Source organism: Lactuca virosa, chromosome 5 (assembly GCF_052849685.1).
Source record: "Lactuca virosa cultivar CGN04683 chromosome 5, Lactuca_virosa_CGN04683_v6, whole genome shotgun sequence".
In the NCBI taxonomy this organism is placed as follows: domain Eukaryota; kingdom Viridiplantae; phylum Streptophyta; class Magnoliopsida; order Asterales; family Asteraceae; genus Lactuca; species Lactuca virosa.
Genome location: NC_136430.1, coordinates 115,148,024 through 115,166,833, shown reverse-complemented (window position 1 = coordinate 115,166,833; position 18,810 = coordinate 115,148,024). Strand labels below are relative to the sequence as shown.

Here is an 18,810-nt window from a genome sequence, read left to right as displayed (position 1 = left end):
ACGTTTAATATGCTTTTTATGAGACTCTATATTCAGGTTGTTTAATTCATTTTAGACAACATAGGAAAAGTCCTGACATTATAACCAGAATCTCCAGCCGGGGATCGAAACAAGTGTGTGTAGATCTATATCGGGATTGACAACCCCGCACTCAGGCTGCTAGCTACAGTTAGATGAGTGACAATTGTTATCACCAGTTTAAACGCCCACAAAGCGTTTGTTTCAGGCCATCAGTCATAGTATGGTTATAATAAAAACTACTCATTAAAAAGGTATTAATAATACGTTAGTGTATAAACAAATAAACGAAAGTACACCTTCAAAGTACCAGTTTATAGAATACAAAATACAATGGTTTAATACAGTTTTCATTAACACCTGGTGGAGCCAGGCACACTCTCAGTTTCAAGTTTTCATAAAGGAATACAAATATAAAACAGTAATACAAAGAGAACGGTTTATGGGATTAAACCACTTATCCAATGGAACTTAGTCACTCAATCTCGGTAAACTAGTGTAACATAAAAGACCTTTAGTGGTTAATTCTATCATTCCTTAGTTATTACATCAGAGTTGTACATAAGTAATGTCGGATTGACAGTGAAATGTGTGACTTCCGCCTTACTTCCTGTTCCTTGTTTGGTTGTGGGCTTAGGGCAGATACACCCATTTAACTGTCTATTCGATATTGTGTTATGTATAATCAGTATAAACTAAGTAATTACAGAGGGAAACTATTGAGGTTATCAGTTAATCACCTCAGGAAATATAGGATTTCCTGGAGAAATCAGTGAACTTATTCAAAGAACTTAGGGTATACTTAACAGAACTAAAATACTTATGAACTCACCATCTTAAATGCTCATCTACCCTTTCCAAATAACTTGTATTCTCAGGATTCCAGTAGACAGGTACACTCCCGAAGCTTTTGAGAAGACTACCTAGTACCGTACTGCGACTCTTGTCTTCTCCTATACCTACTTCTGTGTTTGAATATGTAATGTTTAAACGCTTATGTAAAACTTATACTTATTAATGAAATGGTTGTTTATACTTTGATTACTATGTTACATGTGTTGTGATACTTACCTAAAGTCCTCCGCCCCCGAACGTTTCCGCCGTTCTGGTTTGGGGGTGCGACATCTTCTCTGTCACAATAATCTTCTTTCCTTTAACAATTGCTTCTAGGAAGACAACATCATCTTCAGCTCTTTGCATTACAGATTTGCTCAAAATTTCCTTGATCATGCTTTGGTACATGATAGGACTGGTTGTAAGAGCAGAAGCTAGGCAACATCTACTCAATCCGTGAACCATGGACTTCAAATCAGTGTGGGCTGCAGGTGGATCAACCAAGAAAATAGCCAAGTTGTGGATGTCAGCGAATTTCAAGTCAACCATTTTTGATCTGCACCAACCAAGCCAAGTGAGAAAACCAAATGATTTAAACAATTAAGATTAGGTTTTACTCATTAAACAATTTAATTAGGCTTTTATTTGAATTTAAGTGAAATTTTTTTTGTTTATGTCCAGAAGTTGTTCCTGGTCAGAATGTGAGTTCACAGTCGAAGAAGGTTCACGGCCGTGAACGCTTCAAGGGCCGTGAACCATTCATTGGCCGTGAACGCTTCAAAGGAACCGTGAACGTCCAAAAGTGGTTTTTCTTCGATTTAACCCACAATTCACGGTTGATTTGCACGAAAAATATATTTGCAGGGTTCTCCATGAGCATACCAGTGCAAGGAAACAAAACAATTTCACGAAAAGTGATGAATCAAAAATCGAGATGGAGAGAGAATCTGTGAGGGGTCACGGTCATATTCAGAAAGTGAGAGTGAAAGGGGTGAACGGCCGTGTACTCTTCCTTTTATACGACCAGAATTCCCCAGTCTCCCCATCAATACCGGAATTAAGGACAAATTCCGCACATCGAGGAAAAGTTAAACCACGATTCTAGATATAGATTATTTAGTGTAATCTGCAGATTCCCATGTATATCTCCCTGCTCAACCTATCCAAGCATCGTATTGTCAGGCTAAACGGATCTATCTAAGTCAAGATTTGTCAAGTCTCTAGATTCCTTAAGTTCATCTATGCCTAGTCAAGTCCAATTAAACCTTTCGTGCCTACCAGCGCATTGAACACATATCCTAGACAATTCAACTTTGGTACCTTACACAGATTCAAATTGCCTGTTATCACATATTGATATCACATCCCATCACATCACCTACAGACCAGCTATTTTTGGATTTTTGGATTTTTCTGATTTTTATAATTTTTGAATTTTCAGATTTTTGTTTTGTTTTTATTTCTCCCCCTAAATTTGTGCATAGGAGAGAATGGAAATGAAATGCACAAATTTAAACTACCCTAAAACTAAAATCAGTCTTCAAAACGTATCATTTTCAAAAAGCCCACAAGCACATCGAATCGAGCTTTGTTAAACGGTTTTGTGAACAGATCCGCCACATTATTAGTAGTGGGAACCTGTTCCAACCGGATGAGCGAACGCTCATAACAATCTCTGATAAAATGCACTTTGATGTCGATGTGCTTGGTTTTTAAGTGCTGGACTGGATTTTTTTCAATTTGAATTGCAGCTTCGTTGTCACAGAAAATAGGGGTTTCTAGAAAGTTCAAACCGTAATCCAACAGTTGATTTTGGATCCATATGACTTGAGAACAACAGGCAGAAGAAACGACATATTCCGCCTCCGCCGTTGAGGTTGAGACTGTAAGTTGTTTCTTGCACTGCCATGACACCAGCCGATTTCCCAGAAACTGACATCCCCCAGAAGTTGATTTCCTGTCAAGCTCACAACCTCCGTAATTACTGTCAGCGAAAGCATATAAATCAAATTCAGAATTTTTCGGGTACCAAAGACCCAATTTTGGGCTGCCTTTGAGATACCGAAAAATTCTTTTGACAACAATTAAATGGGAGAGTTTAGGATTAGCCTGGTAACGTGCGTACTGACAGACTGCGAACATGATGTCTGGCCTGCTCGCGGTCAGATACATCAGCGATCCGATCATCGATCTGTATTCAGTCTGATCTACGGATGCGCCTTCAGGATCTGGAGTCAACATGGGTCGCTCGGCCATCGGCGTCAAGCCAGGTTTTGCGTCTCTGAACCCGAACTTCTCTAGCATATCGTCAACATACTTGGCTTGATGGAGCAGGATTTCGGACACTTCGACCCGAATATGATGTCGTCGAAATAGATTTGCACCAAAATGAGATCGGCATCAACATGCTTTATGAACAGGGTTTGATCAATCGTTCCCCGCGTATAGCCGTGCGCGAGCAAGTGATCTGTAAGGGTTTCATACCGGGCTCTGGGAGCTTGGTGTAACCCGTAAAGAGCCAAGTCCAGCTTGTAGACGTGATTCGGAAACTTGGAGTCGACAAACCTAGGAGGTTGATCAACATAGATTTCTTCCTTCACCGTGCCATACAAGAAGGCGGTCTTGACATCCATCTGGTAAACCGTGAAGTTCATGTAGGAAGCATACACAAGGAAAATGAAAATGGCCTCCAAGCGAGCAACCAAAGCATAAACCTCAGTGTAGTCTAGACCCTCTATCTGCCGGAATCCACGGACGACCAATCTTGCCTTGTTGCGCACAATAACCCCTGAATCATCTTGCTTGTTCCGAAAGACCCAACGTGTGTCAAGAGACTTCTTGCCCCTTGGCAGCTCAACCAACTGCCAAACCCCGAGTTTCTCGAACTGATGTAACTCCTCATGCATCGCATCAACCCAGCTGGGTTCATTCAATGCCATTTGGACGTTTTTCGGCTCGATATGAGAGATAAAGCAGGAGTAGAGACATGTGTTGACGTCTCCACTCTGACTCTTCGTTTTGAAACCGTCTCCCAATGATCCAATGACATTTTCGATCGGATGATCGCGTTGAATTCTTGTGGGGATCTCATGGCTGATATCATCAAGCGAGATAGGAAGGTTGTGAACATTTACTAATCCATCATTTGCTGAAGGTTCCACCTCAGACGATCTGGGACCATCAGAGTGGCTTGCCACGTACTTGTTCGCAATCGGCTTAGGAAAGAAAAGTTCCATGAAAGTTTGAGTTGCAGCAGAAGTATCTCTTGACATGAACTCTCTTTCTGCAGGAGTGAGCGGAGTGGCATCAACATCTGGATTGATTTGTTGACTCGGAGAATCTGAGTGAGAACTTGGAATAGATGCATCCACGGTAGGAGACGTAGAAGGCACGATAGGTTGTCTGTAGACAACATCCTCGTCTTCATCTTCAAGAATAGCCTTCGAACCTGAGAAAGTACTTGAAACAACATCCGAAAACACATCAAATGATTTAAAAAGAGAAGCGTAATCGAATAACCAGTCAGGACCAACTCGGGCGTCAGTCTCGTTCTCCTCCAGCCACCGCACGTCATACGATTCCATAATTTGTTTTGTTCTTTTGTTGTAGACTCTGTATGCTGTGCGTGCGGCGTATCCCACGAAGTAGCAGTCATCGGCCTTCGAGCTAAACTTCAGGTTGGAATCCAAGTGAAGGAGGGTGCAAGGACATCCAAAGATACAGAAGTGAGCAACCGATGGCTTATGACCGTATAGAATTTCATATGAGGTCTTCATCTGAGCTTTGTTGATCAGGACCCGGTTGCTCGGCCCAATAGAAGACCGGAAGTTTGGAGTCACAAAGCATCGTCCTTGCGGCGTCTTTTAACGTTCGGTTCCGCCGTTCAGCAACAACATTTTGTTGCGGTGTGTGAGCAACACTATATTGACGCACGATCCCCTTTTCAGCAAAAAATGATCTAGAACGGCATTCTTGAATTTCGTCCCATTATCAGTTCTGAGCGCCTTCACCTTCTCGTTGGTTTGGTTCTCAGTCATCACCACAAACTTCTTGATTAGGCCAGCTATCCCAGACTTATTGGACAAGAAGAAAACCCACGTGAACCGCGAGAAATCCTCTATCACAACCAAATAGTATGAACTTTTGTTGATGCTGAGGACGTTGACCGGACCAAATAAGTCCATCTGCAACAATTGTAGAACTTTGCTGATCGAGTTGATTTGTTTTGGCAGGTGTGGCTTCCGGTGATGTTTTCCTTGTGCGCATGCCACACATTTTTCAAATGTAATGAAGTCTTTGCCTGGGAGTCCACGTACGATCTCGGTCTTTGCATGTCGATTCAGGTTCTTTGCGTTAGCATGTCCGAGCCGACGGTGCCATGGTATAGCATTGTGCTCGGAGACTTTGGAGAATAGGCAGCTGACTTGTTCCGGGAGATTATGATTCATGTCTTTGATGTAAGCATTCCCGTCTCTTTTTGACTTTACTAGGATCCAATCTTCAGGTATGACGATGTTTGGCTTCAAAATTACACATTCTTTATTTGTGAAATGCGTCGAGTAGCCCTTGTCACAAATTTGAGAGACGCTCAACAAACTATGCTTCAACTCGGGCGTGTAGTTGACGTTCTGAAAGCTCAACACTCCATTGGTAACAATTCCTTTTTGTGTGATCTTTCCTCCATCCCCTCCCGCAAAGGAAACAAATCCCCCGTTAAAATTTTGAATGTTGTGCAACTTGGAAATGTCTCCTGTCATGTGCCGGGAACAACCGCTGTCGACATACCATGGTCTGACGACATTCATCCGCAGCTCTTCCTGCACAATGAGCGGGATCATTTAGATTTGGGGACCCAGGTCATTACAACCCTGGGTTTAACCTTGACATTCAAAGATTTATCTTTTTGATTTTTCAATTTCGAATTACAATCAGACGCACCATCAGAAAATGACGATGATTGGACAAGTGTAGATTTGGGCACCCACTGATAATTAGGTTTTGAAGAATTCACAGGTGATTTAGAAATATTTTTCTTTTGCTTTGAGCGTTTAGATTTTCGACTAGGATTAGCCGAAGATCCAGACACACCTTTTGACGAAATCGACCTTGGCTCAGCCGCATTCGATTTTGGCAAAGCACCTGTGGCTGGTTTCGTGAAAACTTGTTTGTTCGTTTTAAGATCAGCCCTTTTCTTATTATGAACTTTCCAATCATAATCACGAAGACGAGATTTCGAGGACTTTCTCCTTAGAGACCTTCCTCAAGACTCGTTTTCTCTTATCGGTGTTGAAAAATGTACAAATGCCCTATTAGGACAGTTGCGAGCAATGTGGCCGGCAGTACCACAATTGAAACATATTTGCTTTTTATCATTAGAACTGGTACCGCCTTTATTAGATTTTGTGCTCTTTTTGACTCTTCTAGCTTTCCCACACACGCAAGTGCAAGAGTCAGATTGTGTGATAGGTGTAGAAGGTGTGGATGTGATAGTGTCAGATTCAACAGATTTCACAAAGACAACACCACATTTATCAGAAACATTAGAGTTTGACACCAAATCATCACAAATCAAATCAGTTTTAACAGACACAGACTCATCACTGTTCAAAATAGAACACCAAAATTTGAAACAAAATTATTATCAGACTCAATATTTCGATCCTCCTGCTTTCCTTTGCTTACTGACAAATCTGCATGGGAAGTAGAAACGTTAGTATCTAACTCCCTAGCACTACATTCTGTTCCCTGTTCAGCAGTTGGTTTACCATAAACCATAGATGGCTCTTGGTCAATCTCCTCCTGAGTCAAAGGTTTAGCAGTATAATTGTGATTGAATGGGGGAGGGACACTCTCATAACCTATTCCTACTTGCTTTTGGTCCTTCCACTTCATTTGCTTTTCAATTATTGTTACCACTTTTTCACTTGACACATCAAATTTTTTAAAGTTAAAATCAACATTTTCAAAACGTATCTTCAATGTGTTAAGTTCCTCAGTGACAGCAGCAAGTTCTTTCTTAATGAAATTATAATTCTCACACTTGTTGCTGTAATCTTCCTGTAACTGCCTAAAATCCCTAGTCTGGCCTTTCCTAAGCTTATATCCCTCATACTTAAGATCCTCGTTCTCTTTTTTAATTAATTCAATTTGATCACGCAAGAATTTGATAGTATCAACACAAGTTTGAGAACAAGAGTTTTGACTGACCTCCTTTTTCTCTGGCTCTAGGGCAGTCTATACCATGAATGCGAATTGCAGTTCCATCATCTCCGCCTCTGGGTCCACCTCAACTTCTCCTTCTGGGATGTCGTTGATCTGAGCAAGGTGCGCATTTTTAGGTCCTGTAATGTTCAGGGCCTGTATCTGGTCTTCCCAGTGAAACGACTGAGCCACCATAGCAAGATTAGCGGTTTGGTTGTTGGTGATAGCTCCCCGACTGCTTCCCACGGGCAGCATTGTTCTTCCGCTATTCTCCCTCCTGTCTAGCTTTGGGCAATCTCTGGAAAACTGGCCAGGATCATGGCAGTTGAAGCATCTAAGTTTGCCCTTACTGAAGCCCACCTTCTTTTCAACATTCATTCCCCAATTGTTTTTGCCTATCTTCTTGGAGAATTACTTTGCTCTGAACACGACCATAGTGATCTTCCATGTGATATCCATCTCCTCAACATCCTCTGGATGTATTTGATCCAAGTCAGCAAGGGATAGTTGAGGAGGTAGCTCGCCAGCCACGAAGGCGTTGTAGCAGTTGACAAGGCCAGTAGCTAAAGCCATGTTTTCATCACTTCCTTTGGGAGCAGGAGCTGGAGCAGATGCTTTCGAGAAAGATGTGGCTTGTGGATAAGACATTGACGATTTGACGCTTTGCATGGGTGGAGTGGCATATGTGGTGGTTGTGGAGAAACAAAAGTTGAACTTGTGGGGTAGTGAAGGATGGGAATGCACTGTTAGATTGAATCCCGAGGTTGGCAGTTGAGTATGAATTCACGTGATTAATCTCCCTCTTCTTGTCGTCCAGGTCGCAAGCTTTGATAATTGCCATGGTTTCAGCGAGACTTAGACTGTTGAGGTCCTTCGTCTTCTTGATCACAGAAACGTTCATATCCCATGACTTTGGCAATGAGTTTAGCAGCTTCTTGTTGATTCCGGACCTGGTGACCAAGATACCTGCAGAGCTCATCTCGGTTATAAGAGTGATGAACCTCTGCAATTGAGCCTCTAGGGATTCTCCCAGAATATAATTGAACATATTAAACTTTTGCTTGAGCATATCCTGGCGACTTTGCTTCATGTCCTCGTTTCCTTCATAAACCTCGATCAGTGCCTCCCATAGAGCTTTTGCAGAAGTATATTCTCGGAAACCCTTAGCAATCTCTGGTGATAAAGCCATTGTGAGTGTAGCCAGTGCTTTCTCTTGTTCTTTAATCTTCTCAAAGTCTTGATCAGTGTAGTTCTCAAATGCCTTATCAATAACTGTTCCGTTCTCTAGTGTAGTGGTGATTCGAATTGGTCCTTTCAAGATGCTACGCCAGATTTTGAAGTCCTTTATCTTGATGTACTTTTCCATTCGATATTTCCATTATGGGAAACCTTCAGCAGACAGTAAGAGATGAATTCGAGTAGTGGTTACCATAATCGAGTCCATTTCTTGATGAACTGTTGAGCTTTGTGAATCCATTTTTTTTTGTTTTTTTTAATTGATTAAACAAACAAACTAACAAGGAAAAGTACTAAAACAGAAAATGTTCAAATGACCAATAAGTGGGTTCACGACCGTATAGAGATCACGACCGTAGTCACTTCACGACCGTACACAAGGCAGTTTACGGCCGTACACTTGAAGATGAATGTTTCACGGTTAAAGGATGAAGGTTTCACGATCAAAGGATGGATCACGATCAAAGATTCAGTTCACGGTCAATAAAATTGAATGGTTCACAGCCGTATACTAGATCACGACTGTACACACTTCAACAGGTTGAAGTCGTGAACACTAAAAACAACAGTTTTCAAGCAGATTTTGATTCCTTTAGCCTTGAAATCTCGATAAAATGCACAAATCCAGTAAATAAACTCGAATCAACCACGAAAATGACAATAATACACCGGCCGTAAACACTCCTTGACAAGCTTGACACCGGATTGGCTCTGATACCAATTGTACAGTCCCAAATCCAAGGATCCAAACCAGCGATCAAACAAGTAATCAATCAAACAAACAAGAATGGAGTAGAGAAAGGATTAGTCAAGCAATGCACACGTTTATTGCATAAAACGTCAGGTACACCTTGAGCACACACACACAACACCGTGAACAACTCACTAACGTCTAGCACTGACAACACTCTGATAAACTCCTATATATATTGATAGACCAACCGCAAACAGGGTTCACGGCCGTGAACACCAAACAATCGAGAACAACTTGACCGCAAACACCAAATACGACCAAAACCCTACCATGACCTATACATATAGTTGCACAGCCCAAACCACATAATTATGTCCAAACAGGAAGGTGTTGTTGATCAGGATGAGCTCACCTTGCAGATCCAATCGATATGTAACCTTGCCTACCTTGGAAATAATCCTGATGGGACCTATATATCGGGGGCCCAACGTGCCGCGCTTATGGAATCAGATGAGACATTTCCAAGGTCACACCTTCAAAAGCACATAATCCTCCACCTGGAACTCGAGGTCCGATCATCGATGGTCCCCGTAACTATTCTGGCGACTCTGTGCGGTCTGCAGTCGGCATCCCACCTGCTGAATCAACTCAGTGGTCTTGAGTACTACCTCAATACTCCCCATAACCCGATGTCCGACCTCCCCCAACAAACCGGTCTCCGATACTTCCATCCGTACAATTTCTCAAAAGGTGATCGATATATACTGGCATAATAGCTATTGTTGTAGGAGAACTCGGCTAGTGGAAGATAAATATCCCAACTCTCGCCAAAATCTAGAATACATGCCCTGAGCATATCCTCCAGCGTCTGAATAGTCTGCTCACTCTGTCCGTCGGTCCAAGGGTGGTATGTTGTGCTAAAATGTAGCTGAGTACCCAAATCCTAATAAAATTTCCTCCAAAACCTGGAGGTGAAGTGAACATCTCGATTCGAAACCACCAAAACTCGAACCTTGTGTCAAACCACCACCTCGCTGATGTAGATGTCCGCCAACTTCTCAGCAAATATATTCTCAGCAATATGTATGAAATGAGCACTCCTGGTGAGTCTATCAAGGATGACCCATATTGAATCAACCCCACGTGTCATCCTCGACAACTTCGTGATGAAGTCTATGGTGATCTCCTCCCATTTTCACATGGGAATGGGCAATGACTGCATCTTGTCATGGGGTCTCTGATGTTTGGCCTTGACTTTCTGGCAAGTCAAAAACTGCTCCACAAACCATGCTATCTACCTTTTCATACAGGGCCAACAGCAACTCAACCTCGGATCCATATACATATTATTGGCCCCTAGGTGGATCGAAAACTTCAATTACTCTGCCTAACCCCACCAGCAACCGGGACCAAAATCATGTCGTACTGAGTCAATAAACCCCGACTGTCCTTGACAAATAGTGGAATCTTACCTCTGATTCGCTTCTCCTTCCAATTTTACTTATTCAATCCTTCCACTTGAGCCTTCTTGATCATGTATAACATGAGAGAAACAATGACCATCCTCAAACTCAAATCTCTGATAGGTGTACTCGCGACCTTGCCACTCAAGGCATCAGCCACGACATTGTCCTTCTCGGGTGATATAGAATCTCCCAATTTTAATCCTTCACTACATCCAAAAACCTCCGTTGTCTCATATTCAGATTCGGTTGGTCCATCAAATACCACGGACACTTGTGGTTAGTGTAAATAGTACACCTAAACCCATTCAAGTAATGCCTCCAAATCTCAAGGGCAAAACCCACAGTCCCCAATACCAAATCGTGCGTAGAGTAATTTGCCTCATGAGGATTCAACTACCTCAAAGTGTAATCAATCATGTGACCTGTATGCATGGTCACTTCTCCCAATCTTGAGATCGACGCGTCATAATAAACCACAAAGTCATCCATACCCTCAGGAAGAGTAAGATCTGTAGCCTCGCACAATCTCTATCTCAATGTCTCGAAAGTTTCCTGTTGATCACGCCCCCATGAGAAAGTGACATTCTTCTTCGTCAAGCGGGTGAAAGGTATAACAATCTTAGAGAAATCCTAAACGAATCTCCGATAATAACCAGCCAGACAAGGAAAATCTGAATCTCATATGGCGTCCTCGGAACCTCCCACCACATCATCGCCTCAGTCTTGGCCAGATCGACCAATATACACATCTGGTTGACGATGTGTCCCAAAAACCACTCCTCATGCAACCAGTACTTGCATTTGGAGAATTTGGCATAAAGCTGATGGGTTTTGAGCACTACATCAATCCTATGGTGTACATGCAAACCCTAAAGCTTTGGATCTAGTTTGTCTAATGAACATGTAATAATTATCCAAAGCTCATAAACCCTAATTCTAGCATACAATAATCGAAATTGACAAAAGAATAGAGTTTAGATCTTATCTTGATTGTTATATACCAATAACAATCTTAATCCTTCTTGTAATTGACTTCTGAAAGCCTAGTGTCTCAAATGTTGCACCTCTAATGGAGTCACAAACACCATATGCAACAAGACAAATTTAGAAGCAAGAGAAAGAGCCACAAAAATGTTCTACGGTTCTCTCAAACAATTGGTTACGTTTTGGGGGGCTTAGGGATTCTTTATATAGGTAGGCTATTAGGGTTATCAAACAAGGAAACCCTAATTTGACTGCTTAGGCTCTAAGCAGCCCATGGACTCCCTCCTTAGAGGCCTTGGACGAATTCTAATGGGGTTCCCCATAGATTTCGTCCACTCCAACTTCTATGGAGTCCATTAGCCCATTTATGCAACTATATAATTACAACATCGGTCCCCCACATTTAATTAATCTCTTTTAGCCACAAAATTAATTCTTATTAATTCTTGACTAATATTAATTAAACAATATGATTTCTATTTTAATATATTATTCATATAATATATTAATAAATCATAATTAATCCTCTTTCTCCTTAATTCATCCTATCAGTTACTATGGTGAAGGCAACCCAAAAGGACCATGCTCACAATCGGGTCAAGTACATACCAAAATAGTTATGGGCTTAGACACCTAATCCAACAGTCTCCCACTTGGATAAGTCTAATAACTATTTTACATATAACTTCGGAACCTGATCAGTAATCGTAGCTTTCAAAAGCCGCTGTCAACTCTGATCTTATCAGTAACGTGTCCTTTAGAAAAGGGATCACATATTCCTCCATTCTAGATATCGTATGAAATGAGACATGGATTTTAATCATACTCTCTGTTCATGTGTTGTTTCCCAATTTCCGATTTATGATGACTGACAACAGACTACAATTGAACACATCAACTTAGTCCCGGCTTGGCCAAGCGCTTAGGGTATCATCACTAAATCATCGAGGGGCCCACATATATCGCTTTTATCCCACTTTGGGTAAAAGGAATGGATAAACTTTGACTCAATGCTCTCTTGTACCTACTCATCAAATCACACACAACAATATGTTTTATAACACCAAGTTACTGGTGTGTTTACATATTATCAATGTGAAATCGACTTGCACAATACAACTCACACATCTCGGTTTCAAGTATATAAGATATTATCGTCTCACTAATCACCCGTGATAAAATCCATGAAGTGATTCAAGTGAGTGTGGGTTTAATCCAATGCTCAAATCTTATTCATAAGCACTCATGAACGTTGCAAAAAACTTTTGCTATGTCTAATACACTTTAGACAATCTACAAACCAATTCATGACAATCTTCTTTCATACCTACTCCCAAAGTATGAGCGACTGTGGAACGTTCGAATAATCTTATTATTCGTGAATTCAAAACATGCAAAGTGAAACACAAGAATAATCGAATTCAATATGGCCCCAAACTTTTGAGTATAAATAAAACTCATTTTATTTAGTCACCATATTGATTACACATTATTCATTGTATAATGTTTCGGGTAATCAACTTATTACTTGAATTATAACAACAGCTATCCCATGCTCCAAGCATGCACACTATGTTTACCTATGGTCCATACTTTGTGAAATAGATCATTTGAACACATTTCCAATGATACTCATTTCACAACTTCTAATCCTTATCATTAGTGTAAGAATACAAGATTCTTGTCACTATTAGAATATGTTAGATTCTAACATTTTATGCAATGATCCTTTTGTAAACTTATAGCACCAAAGTCACCAAGACTTTGCCAATGAAATTACAAAGTACTCTATTGGAGATTGCTACAAGGCAATTCCATAGATATGAAGTCTCACATTCAAAGTACATTCCTTTGAAAATCCTTCTTGCATAAAAGTTTCTAATCTAGACATGGATTCTCAATATTCAAATCCAAATATGGAAACATTTCCATATTTTCCATATGACAACTCATTATTAATAGAATCATATCTAATCATAATAATGTCATTATGGTCCATTCATTACTATACTTCCAACTGCTCACAAAGGAATCTTAGATTGTCCTTGACAGTTGTTTAATTATTTTAGTCAAACCGGTTCTAGTCCCTTTTCCCTCTTAATGCCCTAGGCATTTGGAAAATTTTAGAACAGTCGAATATTATAGCATATGCAATCGATCCTATACCCGAAGCGTATGGGACACGATTCATAATGGAAAAACGTGATACTTTACCAGTTTCTTGTTATAATATTTCCATATATAGAATTCCTTTATGTTGAATCTTTTCAACATAACATCCATATATGTCCTTCGACTATATTCAATTAAAATTTCTCGATCTAAGCTTTTAGATTTCGAAACGAAGTATAATATTCTCTCCCTTAATTATAGCAAAACAACTTTTCAACCCCTGCAACTTTGCAAAGTGAACCTTTTGTTTTCTATAATTAATATTGCTAACTTGCAACACATAAAATAATAATCATGCTCCCACTAACATGATGATTATATCCATGCCATCATAACATTTATGCTCCCACTAGCTTTGACACGTATTCAGAAAACATTTGGACTTCTAGAAAGCAATACCTATTGACTTCCAAAGTTTATATTTCCAATACGATATGCTTCGATAAGCCTTTATCTGAGCTTCTCAAACTCATACACCTTTCCCTAGATAGCTTATATGTGTGTCTACACAATTTCAACACTTATAGCAATAAGTCTTAACTGTTTAAATTAATTGCCAAATCTCACAATTCGAACTATGAAGAGGGATGCTGTAATCATAATCGAATTTCAGAATGCAATTTACACAACCGCTAACTCCTTAAAATCTTCCTAGTGAAAGCGTTTCCTCACAATCATTTTCATGAAGCGGAGAGAAACCTTATGACACTTAGATTTTATGGCGTATGTGTTCCTATCCATGTGAATTTGTCATAACCATAATCATAAGACAATGTTTGTGACAAATCCAAACTCTTATGGACAGAACTTGTTTATTCTTCATTTCTTGCCATCAAGGGTCCTACCATTTCTTCCAAGTTATTTAGCAGCTCACCTATACCAGTCAATGTACTTTCATTGAACAAGGTGCTTGCCTTTATGTAGTCTATTGAGAACTCACAGAACTCATATGCACAAGTAACTCTACTGGAACGGCATAGAAACAAAAATTGTGTCAACACGGTAGGTTACAAACCTCAAGTCGTGTGCTAGTGTTTAATAATAGGTTTACTCTTGATTAGTTCTTGAACCTTTTCAAGATCATTTAGACTCCCACTGACCTCTTGACATATAAGATTCTCTTTTTAAGAAACATTTCTTGAAAAACAGATATTCAAGAGTTAGTACGGATTCTTATAAAGACAAACACTACACACAATTAGTATAAGTTGGTCTTTCTCTTATCCAAGACATCACAACTTACCAATTTCAAACGTGTAAGAGTAAGAAAACATTTTTCTACTTCACATTTGATGAGTGTGTTTAAACTTATTAAAATGTGTCACTCACGCACAATCTTAGAGTATGACTCTAAGACTTGATTTTGGAACGAAGTATGACTCATCCTTCTAATTTAACCATTTCAACAATTTCCGATTCCTCTTCTTATCCATACTAGTGCACTAAGGTGTCCTTAGAGGATCAATTGTGATATGGTTTCATAATCAATAAGACGATCATAAAACATGATACTAAAGTACTCTCCCATCTTTCCAGATTAGAGAAACTTTTATCTTTCTGCCTAATTGATTCTTCTTATTCGTTCTTCCATTCATTGAAACTTTTCAATGATTCAGAATGATACTTAATCTTGTAAGCATAACCACATTTACTAGACTTTTAGTAAATCATGACGAATAACCTTATTGTTATTTGTGGTGGACTCGACTAGTGCACAACATTGCGTACTAGTACTTTAGTCCTTCACTTGACTCACATACTTATGTGAATAAGGAATTAATCTTAATTTCCTAAGTACCAAGATTTCCATACATCACACAATACAAGTTGTATGATTCCAAGTTTCTGTCCAATTGAAACTTGGGCGATGAGAATCTTTCCTTACTTAGAAAATTATTACACTACCATAAATAACATAACTAAGAATCACATCCACTTAATATTGCTTATAATGGAAACACACAAGCATCAATTTTCACAAAAGATATTGCAAGGAGATATAAATAAGATAAAACTCAAAATTTATTTTATTTATAAAAAGGTGCGGAATACTTGTCCTTACAACGCAAATTCGAATGAAAACTATGTTATTACATATTCCTAAGCAATCTATCATTACTCTAAGCAGCTCAAAAATCCAATCCTCGAATCATGCGATCGAAATCCATTTCTTCGTGATTAGACTCAGCTCACTCTTTCTTTAAGCTTCCGCTCTTTTCTTCGATCCTACAAAACATCAAAATGCAATCTTATCACATCATGTATTAAGAATCAAAAATAGGAACTTAATAGAGTTAGATAGTGGATTTTACCTGAACAGAGCCATACAACTTGACTCTCCCATCTTCGCGATCCTTCAGATAAATGAGGCATCTTCGTAACCAATGCCCCTTTTCTTGGCAATAGATACAAGTGGACCTCTTCGGGATAGCACACGGGACAATCTCAGACTCAGCCTTTCTCTTGCGTAGAGAAAACTTTTCTGGACTTCCAATGTTGCCATCAATTTCCATAGAAGTTTGGGAGGTTAACTTACCAGACACATTTGCTAGACCAGTGCGCCAAATCATTGCTGATTAAACAGCAATAAGCAAATAAGTTAACTCAATGAGGGTCACATCGTGATCCATCATATAGTACTCTCTTACGAACTCACTATATGATTCGGGAAGTGATTGAAGAACCCAGTCAAAAGCCAACTTCCCTGGGAAAACAACACCCATCATTTTCAACTTGTCAATGTGTTACTTCATCTCTAAGACGTGTGCACACACATACTTCCCATTTTCATGTCTTTTTGCCAATAGGGCTTGAGTGATCTTGAACTTTTCAAGCCTTCGAACTTGTGGGTCAGGGAGAACTATTGGAGGAGGTGGAGGTAGTGAAGCATGATTCTCATTTCCATGATCCAATCGTGGAACATCATCTGCAACTGGAAAACTTTTTCCAACGGATTCAGGAAGACCATAGTTGTTAGAATTTGATATCTACAAAACGGGAGAAATTCAAGTTAGGTGATTAAGTCCTTAATAAAACACCCAAATGAGATATTAAGGCTAGGACCCAACACAATATTCTACAAATTGGAAGAGGGATGCCGTAATCCAATTTGAAAAACATTTGAAGGTAGGTAAATGACGATTTACCAATTTCCACCATGAAAAACGAAAATTGAAAATTAAGTTTTAAATGAATTGAAACTCCTAGATCTTTTGAGACTCATTGAACTTTTCAATGGCATGTTTAAATCTCGAGTGTGCCCTTCGTTTGTGACTGGGATGTCGAGGATCACAAACAAGTTGTGGATAACCATGCAAATATACATGGTGCCCCCAATGTGACAGTCACCTAATCGACGTGCCGGTTAACCACACAGGCTCCATCGATGTATGACTAACATCGAGTCACCCTTTTCCACCTTTGCTTAGAGCCCAATTAGTGTGTCGGTTAATGACACACGCTCCACTAACGTCTTAGCAAGGGTACAAAGTGTAATTTCATGGAATAGCACAAACTCCACATTTTTCCTAAGGCAACTAAGATTTGGGAATTTATAAAAGTATTTAGTTACTTCGTATTTCATTATATTTATAATGGAAAGTTGTGTCCTATCCTACCCATTCGGCTAACGACCCTCCACTAGTCAAGAATGCAGTGGGTAAGAGTGGATACCCATTCAATCGCCATTTTATAGGTAATTTCCTTAAACACCCCTTAGAGACCAGCTTCGTGAATGAGGCCTACTAACGGTAAGACTGACTCTTTACTCATACATATATAATATTAGAACTTTAATTTTATATATAGTATAAGGGTGTATTTTACACTTTTAAAATACTAGGTGGTCTAATTTAATAAATTATACCTTTTAATTCAATTAAATATAAACCATATCATTATGGATTTGTTAACTCTCTTTTAATTATACATTTAATTACCTTAATAAAACCATAAGGGTGTAATTTGAACTTTTCAAAACTAGGGTTTTAGAATTTAATATTTCAAAATTAAACTTTTAATCAAAATTTTAAATTCCAAAACTTGAGGGCAAGTTTTGAAACTTTTCAAAACTATCTAGATCATATTACAAATAATTCAATTAATCAAATAATTGGTGATTATCTAAATTTGACCTAATTCAATTTCTTGCAAGATAATTCAAATCAATTAATTCAAATAAATCAAGTTTATCATATAAGGCAATGATTATCTAATTAAATGACAATTATGTTCTATTTTGGAAAGGATAATCACATAATATCAATAAAAATAAGATTTTATTAATAAAAACGTTTTTGGTAACTATCCCAAGTCAAAACAGTTCAAAAACCCGAAAAAAACCTCTGTCTGACCCTCAGACTCGTCGAGTCAGGGCTGAACTCGTCAAGTACCCAGTGAACTCGGCGAGTCCAGCGATCAGAAAGTGATTTTTTACATTTTTCAGCCATGAACGATTATGAAAGCATCAAATACATCAAACAAACAACAAAGCTCCGATACCACTGATGGGTTTTGAACACTACATCAATCCTATGGTGTACATACAATCCCTAAATCTTTGGATCTAGTTTGTGTAATGAACATGCAATAATCATCCAAAGCTCATAAACCCTAATTCTAGCATACAATAATCGAAATTAACAAAAGAATAGAGTTTAGATCTTACCTTGATTGTTATATAGCAATAACAATCTTAATCCCTCTTGTAATTGACTTCTGAAAGCCTAGTGCCTCAAATGTTGCACCTCTAATGGAGTCACAAACACCATAAGGAACAAGATGAATTTAGAAGAAAGAGAAAGAGCCGCAAAAATGTTCTAGGGTTCTCTCAAAGATTTGGTTACGTTTTTGGGGGCTTAGGGATTCTTTATATAGGTAGGCTATTAGGGTTATCAAACAAGGAAACCTTAATTTGACTGCTTAGGCTCTAAGCAGCCCCTGGACTCCCTCCTTAGAGGCCTTGGACGAATTCTAATGGGTTTCCCCATAGATTTCGTCCACTCCAACTTCTATGGAGTCCATTAGCCCATTTATGTAACTATCTTATAACTACAACATCAGTCCCCCAAGTTTAATTAATCTCTTTTAGCCACAAAATTAATTCTTATTAATTCTTGACTAATATTGATTAAACAATATGATTTCTCTTTTAATATATTATTCATATAAGATATTAATAAATCATAATTAATCCGCTTTCTCCTT

The 18,810-nt window shown here is 39.1% G+C and overlaps 1 protein-coding gene across 1 annotated transcript; it reads right to left on the bottom strand.

Annotated features, from left to right (window-relative positions):
- Positions 1-2,183: 2,183 nt before the first annotated feature.
- Positions 2,184-4,628, bottom strand: LOC145111641 (uncharacterized). Its single transcript, XM_079047903.1, has 2 exons — positions 3,669-4,628; positions 2,184-2,192 (listed from the first exon to the last, which is right to left on the bottom strand). The coding sequence occupies exons 1-2, from the start codon at positions 4,626-4,628 to the stop codon at positions 2,184-2,186; spliced, it is 969 nt and encodes a 322-aa protein (XP_078904029.1).
- Positions 4,629-18,810: the final 14,182 nt, after the last annotated feature.

Excerpts from the sequence above, each read along its gene's own strand:
- LOC145111641 (XM_079047903.1), bottom strand. The coding sequence starts at position 4,628 with ATGAAGACCTCATATGAAATTCTATACGGTCATAAGCCATCGGTTGCT.